The 19,945-nt window shown below is 65.2% G+C and overlaps 1 protein-coding gene across 1 annotated transcript in view; it reads left to right on the forward strand.

The window, feature by feature from the left end:
* PLEC (plectin) overlaps window positions 1-19,188 on the forward strand; it is a 93,136-nt gene extending 73,948 nt beyond the window's left edge. The window contains exons 55-75 of the mRNA XM_068177291.1: window positions 604-801; window positions 868-996; window positions 1,885-2,055; window positions 2,162-2,317; window positions 2,574-2,780; window positions 3,316-3,435; window positions 4,211-4,380; window positions 9,401-9,560; window positions 11,421-11,618; window positions 13,140-13,265; window positions 13,575-13,718; window positions 15,048-15,236; window positions 15,976-16,090; window positions 16,163-16,329; window positions 16,730-16,892; window positions 16,968-17,122; window positions 17,205-17,279; window positions 17,571-17,688; window positions 17,840-18,024; window positions 18,108-18,228; window positions 18,361-19,188. Coding sequence (XP_068033392.1) covers window positions 604-801; window positions 868-996; window positions 1,885-2,055; window positions 2,162-2,317; window positions 2,574-2,780; window positions 3,316-3,435; window positions 4,211-4,380; window positions 9,401-9,560; window positions 11,421-11,618; window positions 13,140-13,265; window positions 13,575-13,718; window positions 15,048-15,236; window positions 15,976-16,090; window positions 16,163-16,329; window positions 16,730-16,892; window positions 16,968-17,122; window positions 17,205-17,279; window positions 17,571-17,688; window positions 17,840-18,024; window positions 18,108-18,228; window positions 18,361-18,407 — 3,114 coding nt within the window. The 3' untranslated portion in view covers window positions 18,408-19,188. The remainder of the gene's footprint in view (window positions 1-603; window positions 802-867; window positions 997-1,884; window positions 2,056-2,161; window positions 2,318-2,573; window positions 2,781-3,315; window positions 3,436-4,210; window positions 4,381-9,400; window positions 9,561-11,420; window positions 11,619-13,139; window positions 13,266-13,574; window positions 13,719-15,047; window positions 15,237-15,975; window positions 16,091-16,162; window positions 16,330-16,729; window positions 16,893-16,967; window positions 17,123-17,204; window positions 17,280-17,570; window positions 17,689-17,839; window positions 18,025-18,107; window positions 18,229-18,360) is intronic.
* The last annotated feature ends 757 nt before the right edge of the window (window positions 19,189-19,945 follow it).

Below are 19,945 nucleotides of genomic sequence, written 5' to 3' on the forward strand. Positions count from 1 at the left end.
CCAAGGTGGTGTCCTGGCCGTGGTGGCACCCCTAGGGTGGGTGGGTGTCCTGGCTGTGGTGGCACCTCCAGGGTGGTGTCCTGGCCACAGGGCTCTGCCTGGCCCCTCCTCGAGTGCTGTGGCGGCAGGGCCGGGCAGGCTGCAGCGCGGGGACGCGTCCCCTCCCGCGGTGACACCACGGGAGGAATGAGCTGTCTCAGTGCCGGCCCCGTGCCACAGCCCCTTGCCCGGGCACGCTCCTGCCGTGCCTGACGCAGGCGAGGCTGCAAGGGCCGGGCTGTGCCCGCGCCGGGGGGGGGCCGTGCAAGGGGTACCCGTCCCCTCTGCGCCTGTCCCGGCCACCCCGCTACCGCGAATCGGCAAGTCCTGTGCCTCGGCTCTGCCCCACACCTTGCTGTGATCAAGAGCCCTGGCACCAGCTTGGAGGCACCCGTGGGTGCCATCCTTGCCCCGTGTGGCACCCCCAGTCCCCAGGGCTGTGGTGGCAGCGGTGCTGTGGGCAGCAGAGGTGTCTCGGGGCGAGGGGCTTTGCGCGGTGCAGGCAGAGGAATGCGGGGTGCGGGTGCCCCGGTCCCAGCCGCGACCCCGCCGCTCCATCCCCAGGTGCTGCGCACCGACGTGATGTCCCACGCCCGCACGGTGCAGTCGGTGACTGAGGCTGGGCAGGGGCTGCTGCTCTCCAGCCTGGGGGAGAGCGTGGAGGGGCTGCAGCGCAGCCTGCAGCAGCTGGAGCAGCACTGGGACCTGGTGCGCAGCGAGACCGAGAGCCGGCAGCTGGAGCTGGAGAACAACCTCAGCCAGGTACGGCCGCGGCTTCGCGGCGCTGCCGGACGGCGGGGCCGGCGCTGAGCCCCGCCTCGCCCCCAGGTGCAGGACATCACGCTGGAGATCACGGAGCTGCTGCAGTGGCTGGAGCAGGTGGAGCTGCAGCTCTTCTGCTCCAAGCCGGCCTGGGGCCACCCGGATGCCACCAAAGAAAAGCTCAACGCACACCTGGTGAGAGCCAGCGCCAGCCTGGGCCCTGCTGCAGGACCGGCCCCTGGGGTCTGTTGGTCTCTTGGGGGGGCTGCGTGCCCCAGATTCAGCCTTCTCCACACTGCTGGGCCAGGATCCTTCTGTGCTGCCTCCTTTCCCCTGCCAGGGAGAGCCTGGTACCCCTCCCTCAGCTGCTCCAGCTCCATAAGACAGAGCAGGAGATATCCTTGTCCTTGTCCCTTACCCTGAAACTTTTCCTGTCCCCATCCACATCCCTATCTTCATCCCCTCTCTCTCTTCACTGTGGATGTCTCCCTTGTCCCCATCCCTGTCCCCTGTCCACTTTACCTGACCCCTCCACATCCCTATGCCTGTTCCCATCCCTGTTCCCATTCCCATCCCTGTTCCCATCCATGTTCCCAGCCCTGTTCCCATCCCCATCCCTGTACCTGTCACCCTGTTTGCCCCATCCACATCCCCATCCCTGTTCCCATCCCTGTCCCCCTTACCATCCCCGTTCCCAGCCCCATCCCTGTTCCCAGCCCTGTTCCCATCCCCATCCCTGTACCTGTCACTCTGCCTGCCCCATCCACATCCTCATCCCTATCCCCATTCCAGTCCCTGTCCCCTGTCTGCTTTACCTGACCCCTCCATATCCCCATCCCTGTCCCTCTTCCCATCCCCATCCCTGTACCTGTCACCCTGCCTGCCCCATCCACATCCTTTTTCCCATTCCCAGCCCTGTTCCCATCCCTTTTCCCATTCCCATCCCTGTACATGTCACCCTGCCTGCCCCATCCACATCCTCACCCCTATCCCCATTCCACTCCCTGTCCCCCTCCTCATCCTGCCCGCCGTCCCGGTGCTGATGCCGCTGCCGTGGCGGGCGCTGTCCCGGTGTCCCGGCAGGAGCTGTGCCGAGAGCTGGAGGCGCGGGCCGTGACCTACCGGGGGCTGCGGGAGCGGCTGCAGCGGCTGCTGGACTCGTGCCGCGCCGGCCGGCCCTGCAGCACCGAGCACAGCCTGCGGCTCCTGGAGCAGAAGTGGGAGAGCGTCCAGGCCGAGGCCCAGGAGAGGAAGGTGTGCGGGGTGGTGGGGGGCTCTGACCCCCGGGGGGCTCACCCTGACCGGGCCGGGTCAGGAGCGGCGGGAGCCCGTCTCCACCGGTGCCTGCCCCTGCCCACAGGAGCGCCTGGCCGAGGGGCTGACGGTCACCACCGAGTTCCACGGCTCCGCGCAGGAGCTGCTGCGCTGGGTGGCCCACGCCGAGGAGCTGCTGGGGTCCCCCGCGCCTCCCAGCTTCGTCCTGGACACCGTCACCGCCCAGATCCAGGAGCACAAGGCAAGAGCGGGCGGGGCCGGCGCGCTGCCCTCGGGGACAGTTCGTGGAGCTGGGGTCCGCCCGAGGGGTCCTGCGTGGCACCTGCAGGGTGCCCGGGGCAAGCGGCACGTGTGTCCCCGCCGCAGCGGAGCGAGCGCGCCCTGTGCCCCATTCCAGCGTGTGCCTGGCTCTCCACGTCCCGTCCTGGCACGGGCTGTGGTCGGGAGCTCCTCACCCGCCACGGGACCAGCCGCACTCAGCTGCCCCCTCCCCGCAGGCCCTGGTGAAGGAGGCGAACGCCCACGGGGAGAAGCTGGGCGGGCTGGAGGCCGTGGCCGCGCGCCTGAAGGATTTCAGCCGCAAGCAGGACGGGGCCGTCATCCAGAACCTGGTGCTGGCAGCCCGGGAGCGGCTGGGCAAGGTCCTGCAGCGGGCGGCCGAGCGGGGGGCCGTGCTGGAGGAAGCCCGAAAACGCAGCAAGCAGGTACGGGGACACAGCCCGGCCACAGCCTCGAGCTGGGGAGGTGGCTCTGCCCCTTGGTTTGCTTTGGACACGGGCTTGGAGGGACAGGACAAGAGGGAATGGCTTCCCGCTGCCGGAGGGCAGGGTTAGACGGGATCTTGGGGATAGATTCTTCCCTGTGAGGGGCGTTTCCCGGACGAGCTGTGGCTGCCCCATCCTGGAATGTGTCCAAGGCCAGGCTGGACGGGGCTTGGAGCAACCTGGGCTACTGGAAGGTGTCCCTGCCCATGGCAGAGGGGTGGAACTGGGTGGGCTTTAAGGTCCTTCCAACCCAAACTGTCCCGGGACTGTTGATTCCATGCCCTGGGTCCTGCTGGGAGCTGTGCCAGGAAGGGACCACGCGGCTCCGGCGTTGTCACTGTGCTGTGCCGGCCCATGGTGGCGACCAGGCCGTGCCACTCCCTTGTGTGGCTCCATGGCTCCTGTTTGGATCGCCCCGGATCCGCTTTGCCCCCTCAGCCCCCTGCAGCCCCCACAGCCCTGCCCTCCCCTGCAGTTCAGCGAGTCCCGGCGGCTGCTTCTGGACTGGATGGACGAGGTGGAGCAGAGCCTGGAGGTGCCGCAGGACGCTGCCACCAGCCAAGAGGAGATCAAGTGCCAGCTGGCTGAGCACAAGGTGGGGCAACCCCGCTCCTTGGCACGGGCGGGCCAGAACTGGGGTTCTGGGGGCTGCAGAGAGGGGATCCCCAGCTCCCAGGGGGATTCTGGGGGCTGCAGAGGGGGGATCCCCAGCTCCCAGGAGGATTCTGGGGGTTGCGGAGGGGATCCCCAGCTCCCAGGGGAGTTCTGGGGGTTGGGGAGGGGATCCCCAGCTCCCAGGGGGGTTCTGGGGGCTGCGGAGGGGGGATCCCCAGCTCCCAGGAGGATTCTGGGGGTTGCGGAGGGGATCCCCAGCTACCAGGGGAGTTCTGGGGGCTGCAGATGGGGGATCCCCAGCTCCCAGAGGGGTTCTGGGGGCTGCAGAGGGGGGATCCCCAGCTCCCAGGGGGGTTCTTAGGGCTGCAGAGGGGGATCCCCAGCTCCCAGGGGGGTTCTGGGGGCTGCAGAGGGGGGATTCTCAGCTCCCAGGGGGGTTCTGGGGGCTGCGGAGGGGATCCCCAGCTCCCAGGGGGGTTCTGGGGGCTGCAGAGGGGGGATTCTCAGCTCCCAGGGGGGTTCTGGGGGGCTGCAGAGGGGGGATCCCCAGCTCCCAGGGGGAACACCCAGCGCCAGGGCGGTTGGACAACTCCCCAGGCCATCCTGCACGGCAGGCAGACCTGGTGGGGTAGTGCTGGGCCAAGGGATGTTGGGCGTGTAGGGCATCTGAAGTGCCCTTGGGGGAGGAGGGAGGGTGTTCCCCCCACAGCTGGGGGACCCAGCACCCAGCTGTGGGGTGCGCGGGGCCCCCGCAGGCATTCCAGAAGCTGCTGCGGGCGAAGCGGCCGGTGTACGAGGCGACGCTGCGGAGCGGGCGGGCGCTGCGGGAGGGGGCGCGGCTGCCCCAGGACCTGCAGCCGCTGGAGGAGCTGCTGGGGGAGCTGAAGGAGCGCTGGGATGCGCTGTGCAGCCACGCCGCAGAGAGGTGGGAACGGCACGGGAGGGACTGGGATGGGGTGGGAATGAGACGGGAATGAGATGCGGGTGGGGCGGGATGGGTTGGGATGGGGATGGGACAGGGAAGGGGTTGAGATGCAGGTGGGAGGGGATGGGAATAGGGGTGGAAATGGTGCCCACAGCACTTCTGTGAGGGTTTGGGGTGCACAGGAGCCCTGCTGTGAGGGTTTGGGGTGCAGGGCAACCCCGTGGCCACTGCTGTGATGGTTTGGGGTGCAGGGCAACCCTGTGCCCACTGCTGTGAGGGTTTGGGGTGCACAGGCACCCTGCCCACTGCTGTGAGTGTTTGGGGTGCGCAGGAACCCCATGACCACTACCGAGAGGGTTTGGGGCTCACAGGAACACTGTGCCCACTGCTGTGCAGGTTTGGGGTGCAGGGCAACCCCGTCCCCAATACTGTGAGGGTTTGGGTTGCACAGGCACCCTGCACCCACTGCTCTGAGGGTTTGGGGTGCACAGGAGCCTTGTGCCCACTGCTCTGAGGGTTTGAGGGTTTGGGGTGCACAGGAGCCCTGTACCCACTGCTCTGAGGGTTTGGGGTGCAGGGGAATCCTGTGCCCACTGTGAGGGATTGTTGGTTCCTTTGATGTGGCCTTTCTGTAATTGTTCTTTGACCAGTTGTTTGAGGGAACTCAGTTTCTTCTCCTCCAGGGGCCATTGACTCACCCAGACAGGATTGTTAGTTTTCCATGACAGCTTCAGGGTGACGAGTGCCGTCATGGCCCCTTTCAAAAATCCACTTCCAGCTGTGGCATGATCTGTTCTCTGCTTGCTGTGCGGGTCCCAGGCAGGCCCATGGAACTGCCCTTCCTCCCTGAGCATCCTGCCCCGGGACCCCATTGCCAGCATTGCTGGGCTCGGCCCCTGAGGTGCAGCTGGGCCACATCCCTGTCCATAGGGGCACTGCCAGGACCTGTCCCTGTCCATAGTGGCACCGCCAGGACCTGTCCCTGTCCATAGGGGCACTGCCAGGACCTGTCCTTGTCCATAGTGGCACAGCCAGGACCTGTCCCTGACCATAGTGGCACAGCCAGGACCTGTCCTTGTCCATAGTGGCACGGCCAGCACCTGTCCCTGTCCATAGTGGCACCGCCAGGACCTGTCCCTGTCCATAATGGCACTGCCAGGACCTGTCCCTGTCCATAGTGGCACCACCAGGACCTGTCCCTGTCCATTATGGCACTGCCAGGACCTGTCCCTGTCCATAATGGCACTGCCAGGACCTGTCCCTGTCCATAATGGTGCCACCAGGACCTGTCCCTGTCCATAGTGGCACTGCCAGGACCTGTCCCTGTCCATAGTGGCACTACTAGGACCTGTCCCTGTCCATAGTGGCACTGCCAGGACCCGTCCCTGTCCAAAATGGTACCACCAGGACCTGTCCCTGTCCATAGGGGCACTGCCAGGACCTGTCCCTGTCCATAGGGGCACAGCCAGGACCTGTCCCTGTCCATAGTGGCACTACTAGGACCTGTCCCTGTCCATAGTGGCACCGCCAGGACCTGTCCCTGTCCATTATGGCACTGCCAGGACCTGTCACAGTCCATAGGGGCACTGCCAGGACCTGTCCCTGTCCATAATGGTGCCACCAGGACCTGTCCCTATCCATAGTGGCACTGCCAGGACCTGTCTCTGTCCATAATGGCACTGCTAGGACCTGTCCATGTCCATCGTGGCACCACCAGGACCTGTCCCTGTCCATAATGGTGCCACCAGGACCTGTCCCCTGTCCATAGTGGCACTGCCAGGACCTGTCCCTGTCCATAATGGCACTGCCAGGACCTGTCCCTGTCCATAGTGGCACTGCCAGGACCTGTCCCTGTCCATAATGGTGCCACCAGGACCTGTCCCTGTCCATAGTGGCACTGCCAGGACCTGTCCCTGTCCATAGTGGCACTACTAGGACCTGTCCCTGTCCATAGTGGCACTGCCAGGACCCGTCCCTGTCCATAATGGTACCACCAGGACCTGTCCCTGTCCATAGGGGCACTACTAGGACCTGTCCCTGTCCATAGTGGCACCGCCAGGACCTGTCCCTGTCCATTATGGCACTGCCAGGACCTGTCACAGTCCATAGTGGCACCTCCAGGACCTGTCCCTGTCCATAATGGTGCCACCAGGACCTGTCCCTATCCATAGTGGCACTGCCAGGACCTGTCCCTGTCCATAATGGCACTGCTAGGACCTGTCCATGTCCATCGTGGCACCACCAGGACCTGTCCCTGTCCATAATGGTGCCACCAGGACCTGTCCCTGTCCATAATGAGACTGCTAGGACCTGTCCCTGTCCATAATGGCACTACCAGGACCTGTCCCTATCCATAGTGGCACTGCTAGGACCTGTCCCTGTCCATAGTGGCACTACTAGGACCTGTCCCTGTCCATAGTGGCACTGCCAGGACCCGTCCCTGTCCATAATGGTACCACCAGGACCTGTCCCTGTCCATAGGGGCACTGCCAGGACCTGTCCCTGTCCATAGGGGCACAGCCAGGACCTGTCCCCTGTCCATAGTGGCACTACTAGGACCTGTCCCTGTCCATAGTGGCACCGCCAGGACCTGTCCCTGTCCATTATGGCACTGCCAGGACCTGTCACAGTCCATAGGGGCACTGCCAGGACCTGTCCCTGTCCATAATGGTGCCACCAGGACCTGTCCCTATCCATAGTGGCACTGCCAGGACCTGTCTCTGTCCATAATGGCACTGCTAGGACCTGTCCATGTCCATCGTGGCACCACCAGGACCTGTCCCTGTCCATAATGGTGCCACCAGGACCTGTCCCTGTCCATAGTGGCACTGCCAGGACCTGTCCCTGTCCATAATGGCACTGCCAGGACCTGTCCCTGTCCATAGTGGCACTGCCAGGACCTGTCCCTGTCCATAATGGTGCCACCAGGACCTGTCCCTGTCCATAGTGGCACTGCCAGGACCTGTCCCTGTCCATAGTGGCACTACTAGGACCTGTCCCTGTCCATAGTGGCACTGCCAGGACCCGTCCCTGTCCATAATGGTACCACCAGGACCTGTCCCTGTCCATAGGGGCACTACTAGGACCTGTCCCTGTCCATAGTGGCACCGCCAGGACCTGTCCCTGTCCATTATGGCACTGCCAGGACCTGTCACAGTCCATAGTGGCACCTCCAGGACCTGTCCCTGTCCATAATGGTGCCACCAGGACCTGTCCCTATCCATAGTGGCACTGCCAGGACCTGTCCCTGTCCATAATGGCACTGCTAGGACCTGTCCATGTCCATCGTGGCACCACCAGGACCTGTCCCTGTCCATAATGGTGCCACCAGGACCTGTCCCTGTCCATAATGAGACTGCTAGGACCTGTCCCTGTCCATAATGGCACTACCAGGACCTGTCCCTATCCATAGTGGCACTACTAGGACCTGTCCCTGTCCATAGTGGCACTACTAGGACCTGTCCCTGTCCATAGTGGCACTGCCAGGACCCGTCCCTGTCCATAATGGTACCACCAGGACCTGTCCCTGTCCATAGGGGCACTGCCAGGACCTGTCCCTGTTTATAATGGTGCCACCAGGACCTGTCCCTGTCCATAATGGCACAGCCAGGACCTGTCCCTGTCCATAGTGGCACTACTAGGACCTGTCCCTGTCCATAATGGCACTGCCAGGACCTGTCCCTGTCCATTATGGCACTGCCAGGACCTGTCACAGTCCATAGTGGCACTGCCAGGACCTGTCCCTGTCCATAATGGTGCCACCAGGACCTGTCCCTGTCCATAATGGCACAGCCAGGACCTGTCCCTGTCCATCATGGCACCACCAGGACCTGTCCCTGTCCATAATGGCACTGCTAGGACCTGTCCCTGTCCATCGTGGCACCACCAGGACCTGTCCCTGTCCATAATGGCACCGCCAGGACCTGTCCCTGTTTATAATGCGTTGATCCCATTGGGTGGTTCCACGCCTTGACCCCACTGGGTGGCTCCATTGGGGACCCTGTTGGTTTGCTCTATTGTGTGGCTCCATGGGTTGGCTCCATAGTGTGTCTCCATTGGGTGGCCCCATGGGGTGGCTCTATTGGTGACCCCATTGGGTGGCTCCATGGGGTGACCCCACTGGGTCGCTCCATGGGGTGACCCCACTGGGGTCGCTCCATGGGGTGGCTCCATAGTGTGGTTCTGTGGGGTGGCCCCATTGGGTGGCTCCATGGGGTGGCCCCATTGGGTGGCCCCATTGGGTGGCCCCATGGGATGGCCCCATCAGGTGGCTCCGTGGGGGACCCCATTGGGTGGCTCTACGGGGTGGCCCCATGGGGTGGCTCCATGGGTGACCCCTTTGGGTTGCTCTGTTGGATGGCCCCATGGGGTGGTTCCATGGGGGGTGGCCCCACTGGGTGGCTCCATGGGGTGGCCCCATCAGGTGGCCCCATGGGGTGGCTCCATGGGTGACCCCGTGGGTGGCTTCATAGTGTGGCTCCGTGGGGTGGCTCCATGGGGTGGTTCCATGGGTGACCCCTTTGGGTTGCTCTGTTGGGTGGCCCCATTGGGTGGTTCCGTGGGGTGGCCCCATGGGGTGGCTCCATGGGTGACCCCTTTGGGTTGCTCTGTTGGGTGGCCCCATTGGGTGGTTCCGTGGGGTGACCCCACTGGGTGGCCCCATTGGGTGGCCCCATTGGGTGGCTCCATGGGGTGGCCCCATCAGGTGGCCCCATGGGGTGGCTCCATGGGTGACCCCTTTGGGTGACCCCGTGGGGTGGCCCCATTGGGTGACCCCGTGGGGTGGCTCCATGCGCTGGCCCCATCAGGTGGCCCCATGGGGTGGCTCCATGGGTGACCCCTTTGGGTTGCTCTGTTGGGTGGCCCCATTGGGTGGTTCCATGGGGTGACCCCTCTGGGTGACCCCTTTGGGTTGCTCCATTAGGTGGCTCCATGGGTGACCCCATTGGGTGGCTCCGTGGGCTGGCCCCATCAGGTGGCCCTCAGCCGGCGGCTGCAGCATCTCCTGTGCCCTTGGCAGGCAGCACAAGCTGGAGGAGAGCCTGCTCTTCTCGGGCAAGTTCACGGACGCGCTGCAGGCCCTCATGGACTGGCTGTACCGCGCCGAGCCACAGCTCAGCGAGGACGTGCCTGTCGGAGGAGACCGCGACCTGGTCGGGGACCTCATGGACAAGCACAAGGTGAGTGGCCTGGGGCCTGCAGGGCCCCCGGGAAGCCACGGTGGTGCCCACCCTCCCTCTGGGATAGGACGGGGCGTTGCCCACTGGGGCAACCCCAGTGTGGGCCCCTCACCCTGGTGCTGGGGGTCCCATGTGCCCCAGAGCTGGGGGTTTGGGGTGCAGGGCAACCCTGTGCCCACTGCTGTGAGGGTTTGGGGTCCACAGGACCCCTGTGCCCACTGCTGTGAGGGTTTGGGGTGCAGGGCAACCCTGTGCCCACTGCTGTGAGGGTTTGGGGCTCACAGGAACCCTGTGCCCACTGCTGTGAGGGTTTGGGGTCCACAGGAACCCTGTGCCCACTGCTGTGAGGGTTTGGGGTGCACAGGAACCCTGTGCCCACTGCTGTGAGGGTTTGGGGCTCACAGGAGCCTTGTGCCCACTGCTGTGAGGGTTTGGGGTCCACAGGAACCCTGTGCCCACTGCTGTGAGGGTTTGGGGTGCAGGGCAAACCTGTGCCCACTGCTGTGAGGGTTTGGGGTCCACAGGACCCCTGTACCCACTGCTGTGAGGGTTTGGGGTGCAGGGCAACCCTGTGCCCACTGCTGTGAGGGTTTGGGGTCCACAGGACCCCTGTCCCCACTGCTGTGAGGGTTTGGGGCTCACAGGAACCCTGTGCCCACTGCTGTGAGGGTTTGGGGTCCACAGGACCCCTGTACCCACTGCTGTGAGGGTTTGGGGTGCAGGGCAACCCTGTGCCCACTGCTGTGAGGGTTTGGGGCTCACAGGAACCCTGTGCCCACTGCTGTGAGGGTTTGGGGTGCAGGGCAACCCTGTGCCCACTGCTGTGAGGGTTTGGGGCTTACAGGACCCCTGTGCCCACTGCTGTGAGGGTTTGGGGCGCAGGGCAACCCTGTGCCCACTGCTGTGAGGGTTTGGGGTCCACAGGACCCCTGTCCCCACTGCTGTGAGGGTTTGGGGCTCACAGGAACCCTGTGCCCACTGCTGTGAGGGTTTGGGGTGCAGGGCAACCCTGTGCCCACTGCTGTGAGGATTTGGGGCTCACAGGAACCCTGTGCCCACTGCTGTGAGGGTTTGGGGTGCAGGGCAACCCTGTGCCCACGGCTGTGAGGGATTGGGGCTCACAGGAACCCTGTGCCCACTGCTGTGAGGGTTTGGGGTGCAGGAGAGCCCTGTGCCCACTGCTGTGCGGGTTTGGGGCTCACAGGAACCCTGTGCCCACTGCTGTGAGGGTTTGGGGCTCACAGGAACCCTGTGCCCACTGCTGTGAGGGTTTGGGGTGCAGGGCAACCCTGTGCCCACGGCTGTGAGGGATTGGGGCTCACAGGAACCCTGTGCCCACTGCTGTGAGGGTTTGGGGTGCAGGAGAGCCCTGTGCCCACTGCTGTGCGGGTTTGGGGCTCACAGGAACCCTGTGCCCACTGCTGTGAGGGTTTGGGGCTCACAGGAACCCTGTGCCCACTGCTGTGAGGGTTTGGGGTGCAGGGCAACCCTGTGCCCACGGCTGTGAGGGATTGGGGCTCACAGGAACCCTGTGCCCACTGCTGTGAGGGTTTGGGGCTCACAGGAACCCTGTGCCCACTGCTGTGAGGGTTTGGGGTGCAGGGCAAACCTGTGCCCACTGCTGTGAGGGTTTGGGGTGCAGGGCAAACCTGTACCCACTGCTGTGCGGGTTTGGGGCTTACAGGAACCCTGTGCCCACTGCTGTGAGGATTTGGGGTCCACAGGAACCCTGTGCCCACTGCTGTGCGGGTTTGGGGTGGTGCAGGAGAGCCCTGTGCCCATTGCTGTGAGGGTCTGGGGTGCAGGGGAGCCCTGCCCAGTTGTGAGGTACCTGTCCCACCCTCCCACCCTCCCTGCCAGGTGTTCCAGAAGGAGCTGGGCAAGCGTGCCAGCTGCATCAAGACGCTGAAGCGCTCGGTGCGGGACCTGACGCGCGGCAGCAGCAGCGTGGACTCGCAGTGGCTGCAGCGGCAGGTGGAGGAGCTCAGCACCCGCTGGGACCTGGTCTGCAAACTCTCCCTGTCCAAGCAGGCCCGGCTGGAAGCTGCGCTGCGGCAGGTGAGGGCTGGGCTGGGCTGGGCTGGGCTGGGCTGGGGGGGCAGCCGGGGAACCCCCGGGTTGGGGTCTGCAGCCGGGGAACCCCCGGGTTGGGGTCTGCAGCCGGGGAACCCCCGGGTTGGGGTCTGCAACCAGAGCATCCGTGTGGGGAGGCTGAGATGGACATGGGGGTGTGGGGTGCTCGGGTGGTGGGTGGCCACGTTTTGAGGGATGCTCTGTGGGGTGCTCAGGTGGTGGGTGGCCATGTTTTGGGGGTGCTCAGGTGGTGGGTGGCCATGTTTTGGGGGGTGCTCAGGTGGTGGGTGGCCATGTTTTGGGGGTGCTCAGGTGGTGGGTGGCCATGTTTTGGGGGGTACTCAGGTGGTGGGTGGCCGTGCTTTGGGGGGTGCTCGGGTGGTGGGTGGCCATGTTTTGGGGGGTACTCAGGTGGTGGGTGGCCATGTTTTGGGGGGTACTCAGGTGGTGGGTGGCCGTGCTTTGGGGGGTGCTCAGGTGGTGGGTGGCCGTGTTTTGGGGGGTGCCCTGTGGGCTGCTCAGCTGGTGGGTGGCTGCACTTCCAGGGCGCTCCATGGGGTGTCCAGGCTTGGTGGGTGGCCATGCATTTGGGGAGGTCTTCTGGGCTACCTGGGCGGTGTGGGGGCTGTGCCCTTTGGGGTTCTCTGTGGGGTGCCTGGGCTCGGGGTGTGGTGCTGCGTGGGGCTGTGAGGTTCTGTCGCAAGGTGCCGTGGCCAGGTGCCAGACTGGGTGCCTGTTACAGGTGTGAGTGCATGCAGAGTGCCCGGGGCAGGTGGCTGGGTGGCACTGGGAGGTACTGGAGGGTCAGAGGAAATTGTGTCCCGGTGTAGTGAAACGTGGATGAAAAATCAAAACCCCACAATTCCTATAAAGATTTGTAGGGACGGTATGTTTATTACAGCATGTGGGGGATCATTCCCCTTCAAAGGACATGCGTGACCCTGAGTACTCCTGATATTTTTTTATTACTCCTTGCTAATTTACATATGTATAGAATTTCACAATAGGTTTGTGCATATTCATTCTGCTGATTTCGCGTTACACTTACAGCTAGTTACACTTCTACTCAGTTTTTTGTCAGAAAGTACAGAAAGAACCCCTGGGTCACTTTGCCTTGTCTGTTTCAAGGTTCGAGGAGTCTCTCTTATCTCTTCAGCTTGGAAATTCGCATTCTTTCTCCTCAGCTGGGGCAGTTTTACTAGTGTTGCAAAGTTAGCAGACTAAACAGCATGTTTTACTTAAGCTAGCAAGCTCAAAGCGGCACATTTCAACTAAATCCACATGAATTTCTACCTTGTTAGATTTCCACTCTGTCTCAGTAGAGCTGGGTGCGGGGTCTCCCCTCGATCCCACTGTGGGTTTGGAGCGGGGCTGGTGCAGCAGGGGCTTGTCCACCCAGCAGCGCAGGGTTCAGGGTCTGCCCAGGAGATTCAGGGTCCAGGGGCTCAGGGTCTGGGAGCTGGGGCTGCAGGGTGGGTGTTGAACAGGTCCCCACTGTCGTGGCAGGCGGAGGAGTTCCACACCCTGGTGCACTCCTTCCTGGGGCGCCTGACCGAGTCGGAGAAGACCCTCAAGTACGGAGTGTTCCCCGAGGAGGAGGCGGCCGTGCAGGAGTGCCAGGCCCAGCTGCAGGTGGGTGCCAGCCCCCACCAGCCCCCACCGCAGGTTGGCTCCAGCTTTGCCCCAGGACCTCCATCACTGGGGTCAACCGGCCCCTGCTGGCCTGTGGTGGGCAGACATGGGATGGTGAGTGCCACCACTGAGAGATTTGGGATGTTGAGTGCCACCGCACCAAGAACGCCGGGTTTGGGGGCCCCAAATGCCCTGAGGTGGGGAGATTTGGGCACCCCTGCCCCAATCCACCAGTCCCTGTGCTGCAGGGGGGTGTGGTGGTGTCTGGAGGGCTGAGACCTGACAGTGCCGTGGTCCATGTCCCCCCAGGAGCTGATGCAGTCCTTGCAGTGCCAGCAGCTGGAGCTGGAGTGCATCACCTCACTGGGGGAGGAGATCCTCACCACCTGCCACCCTGACTCTATCATCACCATCAAATCCTGGGTCACGGTCGCCAAGAGCCGCTTCCAGGAGGTGAGACAGGTGCCCCGTTCCCAGCCCTGCCCGGGGGAGCAGAGTGGCACCCGCACCTGGGGAAAGCACGGCCCCATACCTGTCCCACAGCCCCACGCCTCTCCCACCACCAGGGACTGCCAGGTGCAGCCCCCCCCAACCCCCAGCCAGAGCATTGCAGGATCTGGGGGTGCTCGGCCCCAGAGGGTCTTGGCCTTGCCAGTGTCACCCCCTGCTCCCCCATCCTGTGGCCTCACGGGGTCACCTGGGGCCTCCACAGCCCCCTTGGATGGTGGTGGCTCATTCCCGTGCAACGGCAGCCACCACGCAGCTGAGGCAGGGAAACCTGAGCGGTGTCCTAGGGACCATGCTCCCACAGTGGCCCAGAGCCTCCCTGGGTTGCTCAGGATTTGCAGGTAAGAGGCTCCTGGCGCTCCTGGGACTGGTCTGGCAAGTTCAGCCGATCCCACACAAAGCCCTTATTGAGCAGAGACCTGCAGGATCTGCTCTGGATCTGCCCTGGATCTGCCCTGGGGCTGCCCCCCTTCACCCCGCTCACCCCAAAATGGGAGAGCGGACGGCATGTCCACGCAGCACAGACCTGGGGACCCCCGGCACATGGGGGCAGCACCCCCAGCTCTGCCCTGGCTGCCCAGCAGGAGCCTGGTGCTGCCCCGTGTCCCTGCCCCATGTCCCTGCCCTACATGCTGGCTGGGGGTCCATGTGCCTGCCCTACAGTCGTGGTGGGCTGTGGACTCCCCAGTCCCTGCCCCATTGTGGTAAGTACTTTTTTTTTTTATAGAGTAGTATAGAGGACAGAAAGAGAAAACAATTTCTATTTCTGCTCCTTGTTTTTTTAAGTGGAATGTGTTTAGAGAATTGTTTACTTGGGGTGATTGCTTGATTAGATTTTGGTGAGGATTGTTTGAGCTTGATGGTTAATCAGATTTACTTGCGTTTAGACTCTCGAGAAGAGAGTCACGAGTTTTGAGTTAGGTTTAGTAAGAAAAAGTAAGTATGTAGTTTTAGTATCTTCTTTTATATAATATATTAATGTATTATAGCATAGTTATAATAAAGAAATCATTCAGCTTTCTAAACTAAAGTTCGACATCAGCATTTCTTCCCACTGAGTTCACGTACACTTTACAATACCCCATTGCCACTGGAAGTCGGTGGGGGTCCCTGAGCCTGTCCCACGGCCGGGCTGGCCGCGGCTCCCGGTGCTGACTCGTTCCCCTCCCAAAGCAATGGCCCTGTGGCATCCGCTCCAGGCGGGAGACCTCGGGATCCGCAGCGGGGCGGCATCCCAGTGCCCCCCGTGCCCCACTGGCCCTGGCTGCCCCGCAGGTGCTGAGCTGGGCGCAGCAGCAGGGCGAGCGGCTGCGGGCGCAGGCGGCCGCGCTGGCGGCCGAGAGGGAGGAGACGGCGCAGCTGCTGGAGTGGATCACGGCGGCCGAGGAGGCGCTGGGGCTGCGGGACCAGGAGCCGCTGCCGGAGGAGGCCGAGCCGCTGGAGGAGCTCAGCGCCCAGCACGCGGTGAGGGACCCCAAGCGCGGCTCTGCCCGGGGACCGCGTCATCCCCCTCGCACGCCCCGTGCGGCCCTGGGCCAGCAGCTGGCCTGACCGGGGGGCTTTGGGGAGCGCTGGGCTCGTGGGTGGTGGTCGCTTTCGAATGGTGCTGTCCGAGCCCACCGTGTGCACAGCACACGCTGCTGGTTCGGGAGGGGCTTGTCCTGGGAGGGGACAGCGGGTCTGCAGCCCCCGAGGCTGGGGAGCACGGGGTGGGGGGGGGGTATGGAGCACGGAGGGGATGTGAAGCACGTGGGGGCTGTGGAGCATGGGTGTCTGTGGAACATGGAGGGGATGTGGAGCACGGGGGTCTGTGAAACAGGGAGGGGATGTGGAGCACGGAGGGGATGTGGAGCACGGGGGGGCTGTGGAACATGGGGGACTGTGGAGCACGGGGGGCTGTGGAGCACGGAGGGGATGTGGAACATGGAGGGGATGTGGAGCACGGGGGGGCTGTGGAGCACGGAGGGGATGTGGAACATGGGGGGGCTGTGGAACATGGGGGACTGTGGAGCACGGGGGGCTGTGGAACATGGAGGGGATGTGGAGCACGGGGGGGCTTGTGGGGCACGGAGGGGCTGTGGAACATGGGGGGGGCTGTGGAGCACGGGGGGCCTGGGGAGCACGGGGGGGCTGTGGAGCACGATGGGCTGGGCAGCACAGGGGGCTGTGCCGGCCCGCGCTCAGCGCCAGCGCTCCTCTGCAGGTGTTCATGGAGGAGCTGAACCGCAAGCAGCCTGACGTGGAGAAGGTGACCAAGAGCTGCAAGCGGAAGCTGGCGGTGGATCTGGGCCCCCCGGCCACCCGCCGACTGGCCACACGTAAGGAGCCCCATCATCGCCCCCACCACATGCCCCGGAGCCCCGGCCGCCCCCTCACCCCCCTCTCCGCAGGTCGCCGCAGCGGCGGGAAGGCGCAGGGCACGGCGGCGGTGCCGCTCGGGGGGCTGGAGCCCCAGACGCCCCTCATGGCCCAGCTCCTGCACCGCTGGCAGCAGCTCTGGCTGCTGGCCCTGGACCGGCAGTACCGTCTGGAGACGGCCCTGCAGCGCCTGCGGGAGGTAGGGGTGGCACCCCGGGGGTCCCGCTGCCCTGGGGGTCCTGAGTAGTTCCTCTCATCTTCTGCCCATGGGCCCCCCCTGGCCGGGTCAGATGCAGATGGGGTCAGCAGCCCCAGAGCCTGTCCCTGCAGCTGGGGGTCCCAGCACACCCCATGGGCTCACCTTGACATCCCAGAGTGGCTGCCGGAGCCCAGGGGCCCCCGTGCACCACAGAGTCGGGGGTCCTGGGCAGAGAACCCCCCCCCCCCCACCAACTTGCAGCCTGGCAGGGCCAGGGCTGGGAGCAGCCAGGCTGTGCAACTGAGGCTGAACGTGGGCACAGCGTGGTGAACGGGGCTGGTGCGGGGGGCACGAGGGGGTCCCACTGCCGTGTTCATCCCCGTGTCTGTGCCCCTCCAAGCTGGAGGAGTTCGCGCACTTTGACTTCGGTGTCTGGAGGAAGCGCTACATGCAGTGGATCAGCCAGATGAAGTCCCGCGTCCTGGACGTTTTCCGTGGCATCGACAGGGACCAGGACGGGCGCATCAGCCAGCGGGAATTCATTGAGAGCGTCCTTGCCTCCAGTGGGTGCCGGGGGGCGCTGGAGGAGGCTGAGGGGGCTGGCACTGAGGGGGCTGACGGTCCCCGTCCCCCAACAGAGTTCCCCACCAACATCCTGGAGATGAATGCCGTGGCCACCATCTTCGACATGAACGGCGATGGCTTCATCGACTACTACGAGTTCGTCAGTGCTCTGCACCCCAACCGGGACCCGCTGCGCCGCTCCGCTGACGCTGATCAGATCCAGGACGAGGTGTGGGGCCGGGAAGCGGCGTGGGGGGGCGGCTGGACAGGTGGGGACCCCGCCCGGGGCTGAGCTGAGCGTGCCCCCGCAGGTGAACAGGCAAGTGGCCCAGTGCAACTGCGCCAAGCGCTTCCAGGTGGAGCAGATCAGCGCCAACAGGTACCGGGTAAGTGCCGAACCGGAGCTCCGGCTTGCTCTGACACCCGCCCCATGCAGGGGACCTGCAGTGCCCGTGTGCCGGGGCAGGGAGGGGGCAAAACCCCCTGCCCCGAGGAGCTCTGGCCCCTGCGGGAGGGCAGTGCCAGTGGGGCCGGAGGGGCCGCAGGGAGGGGCAAGTCTGGGTGCTGCCCTGGCTGCTGTCCCTGCCCTGGTGCTGTCCCAGGCTGCTCTGGCACCCCTTGTCAATGCCCAGCCCTGGCAAAGCCCCCACCCTGCCCCAGCGTCCCTCTCGCTGCAGTTCGGGGAGTCCCAGCAGCTGCGGATGGTGCGGATCCTGCGCAGCACCCTCATGGTGCGGGTGGGTGGGGGCTGGATCGCCCTGGACGAGTTCCTGGTGAAGAACGACCCCTGCAGAGGTGGGTGTGGGCGTCCCACACCGGGCACTCGTGCGGTGGGGTTCCCGTGCCTGGCACAGTGCCTGCGGGGCCATGGGGGGCACAGCTTAGTGCACTCCCCAGGGTCTCGCACTGCTGGGACCCCATCAGTCGCCCCCTCCGTTGTCCCCAGTGAAGGGAAGGACCAACCTGAAGATCAACGAGAAGTACCTGTCCTCCGACGTCTTCGGAGCCGCCGCCAGGTGTGCCGGGAACCAGTCGGCCGCCTCCTCCAAGGTGCTGTCCCCGAGCCGCTCCAACTCCAGCCTCAGCCTCTACAGCAGCGCCTCGGCCCCCAGCAGCCCCCTGGCCAGGAAGGTAAGGGCCGCGGAGCGCCCCCAGTGAAGTCCCGACCCCCCCCCAACCCACCCGCCGCGGGCACTGACCCTCACCCTCCCCAGTCGGTGCTGCGGAGGACGCGCTCCGGGGACCGGTGTCCGCGCTCCCGGGGCTCGGGACTGCCCGACGGAGCCGAGCTGCAGTTCAGCGCGGCTGAGGAGAGCCTGGCTGTGGCACCCCCAGGTGAGCGCCGCGCCGCCCCGTGGGGCTGGGGGACACGAGGGAGCCGGGCTTGGTGTGTGCTGTGGCGTAGGGCTGTCCCCCTGGGCCGGGCGCCGGAGAGCTCCGTGCCCCAGCCCCTCCGTGCCCTCGCAGAGCCGCCCGAAGGGTCCCCTCCGGAGCGCTGCAGCCCCTGCCGCTGACCCCCGCGCCCGCCCTGCGCCCAGCACCCTCGGCCGGCCCCACTCAGGACCCTCCTCCACGGGGCTGGAGGACGGCGAAGCCGCGGTCGCGTCCCCCGCGGGTCTCCGGCCCGGCGCTGCGGCCCCCCGAGCGGGGCTGAGCTGTACGCCAGTCACCGATCCCGCCGGGGCCCGTTCCAGAGGATATGCAAGTATCTCCCGACACTCACCAAGCCCCCGCGCTCTGGTCTCCCGCTCCACGGCTCCAGCGGGCAGCGCGGGGGTGGTTCTGAGCCCCGGTGCCCCGCTCCGAGTGCCCGGGGCTGTGGGACCAGCCGGGCACCCCCCCGCCGGGCCCTGCCCTTCTCCCGTGCCGCCAGCTCAGGGTGGCTGCGGTACCCCCGGCACCCGGCGCTGCTGACGGGGCTCCCCATCGTGCCTCCCATGCCCCGGCGGGAGGTGGCCGGGCTCGGTACCCGGGCACCGGGACCCCTGGCCGGATGCCGAGCCCCGTTTCTGGTGCTAACCCTCACCCCCTCGGCCTTCAGTGCGTGCGCACGGGCCCCCGGCTCTGGCCGCCCCCTGTCCCGGCGGGGCCGGGGCCGCCACGGGCGGGGGTCCCTGGCGCTGCACTCCCGTCCTGCCGGCGGCACCGGCGGGCAGCGGGACCCCCGCCCTGCTGACGCATGCTCGTGCCACCGTGCCACCCCCCTAACCGGACAGCAGTAGAGCTGAATGTAACCCCGGCCGAGCTCACCCGCCGCCACAATAAACTGTAGTGAGGTTCCTTTTTCTATGAGCACCCCGTCTGTCCGTCCGTCTGTCTGTCTGTCTGCCCGGGGATGGGCTCCGCGCCATCCATCTGCCCGCTTGCCCCTCTGCCGAAGCAGGGGTCGGTCGGTCTGTCTGTCTGTCTGTCTGCTCGGGGCGGGAGGCTGCACTTGGTCTGACTTGTGTGCTCACCCCACTGTCAGGATGGGGAGCTGCAGTCTGTCAGTCTGTCCATCTGCTCAGGAAAAGGGGCTGCAGTCCGTCTGTGCTCAGGACAAGGCGCTGCAGTCCGTCAGTCTGTGTATTCAGGACAAGGGGTTGCAGTCCATCAGTCTGTCTGTGCTCAGGACGAGTGGCTGCAGTCCATCTGTCTGTCCATCCCCTCGCTGCTGTCAGGGCAGGGGGTGTCACACCACCACAGCGCGGTGGCACACGGCAGCTGGGCATGGCCGGGTGTGCCCCAGCCGGTGCCACCGGCAGAGCCGCCCGGCGCCGGAGCCACGGCTGGCGAGCCCCAGGCGCTGCAGCGGTGCCAGCAGGCACCGCGCCGCATCCCCTCCTTTCCAAGGAAGGCATTGCTGGCATTCCTGCTGTGCCCGGCACCAGCGCCCACCGTGGGCAGCATGGCGAGAGGCCAGATCCCTGTCCCTGGCTGCTGGCTGCTTTTTGGTCACCCTGCAGCCCTGAGGGCACCAGCAATGTCCGCATGGCCCCCGACCAGCACGGTCCTGGCAGCTGTGCATCCACCACCTGCACGTCCTGTCCCAGCTGGGATGGGCCCAGCTGCC

The sequence above is a fragment of the Anomalospiza imberbis genome, chromosome 1, assembly GCF_031753505.1.
Source record: "Anomalospiza imberbis isolate Cuckoo-Finch-1a 21T00152 chromosome 1, ASM3175350v1, whole genome shotgun sequence".
In the NCBI taxonomy this organism is placed as follows: domain Eukaryota; kingdom Metazoa; phylum Chordata; class Aves; order Passeriformes; family Viduidae; genus Anomalospiza; species Anomalospiza imberbis.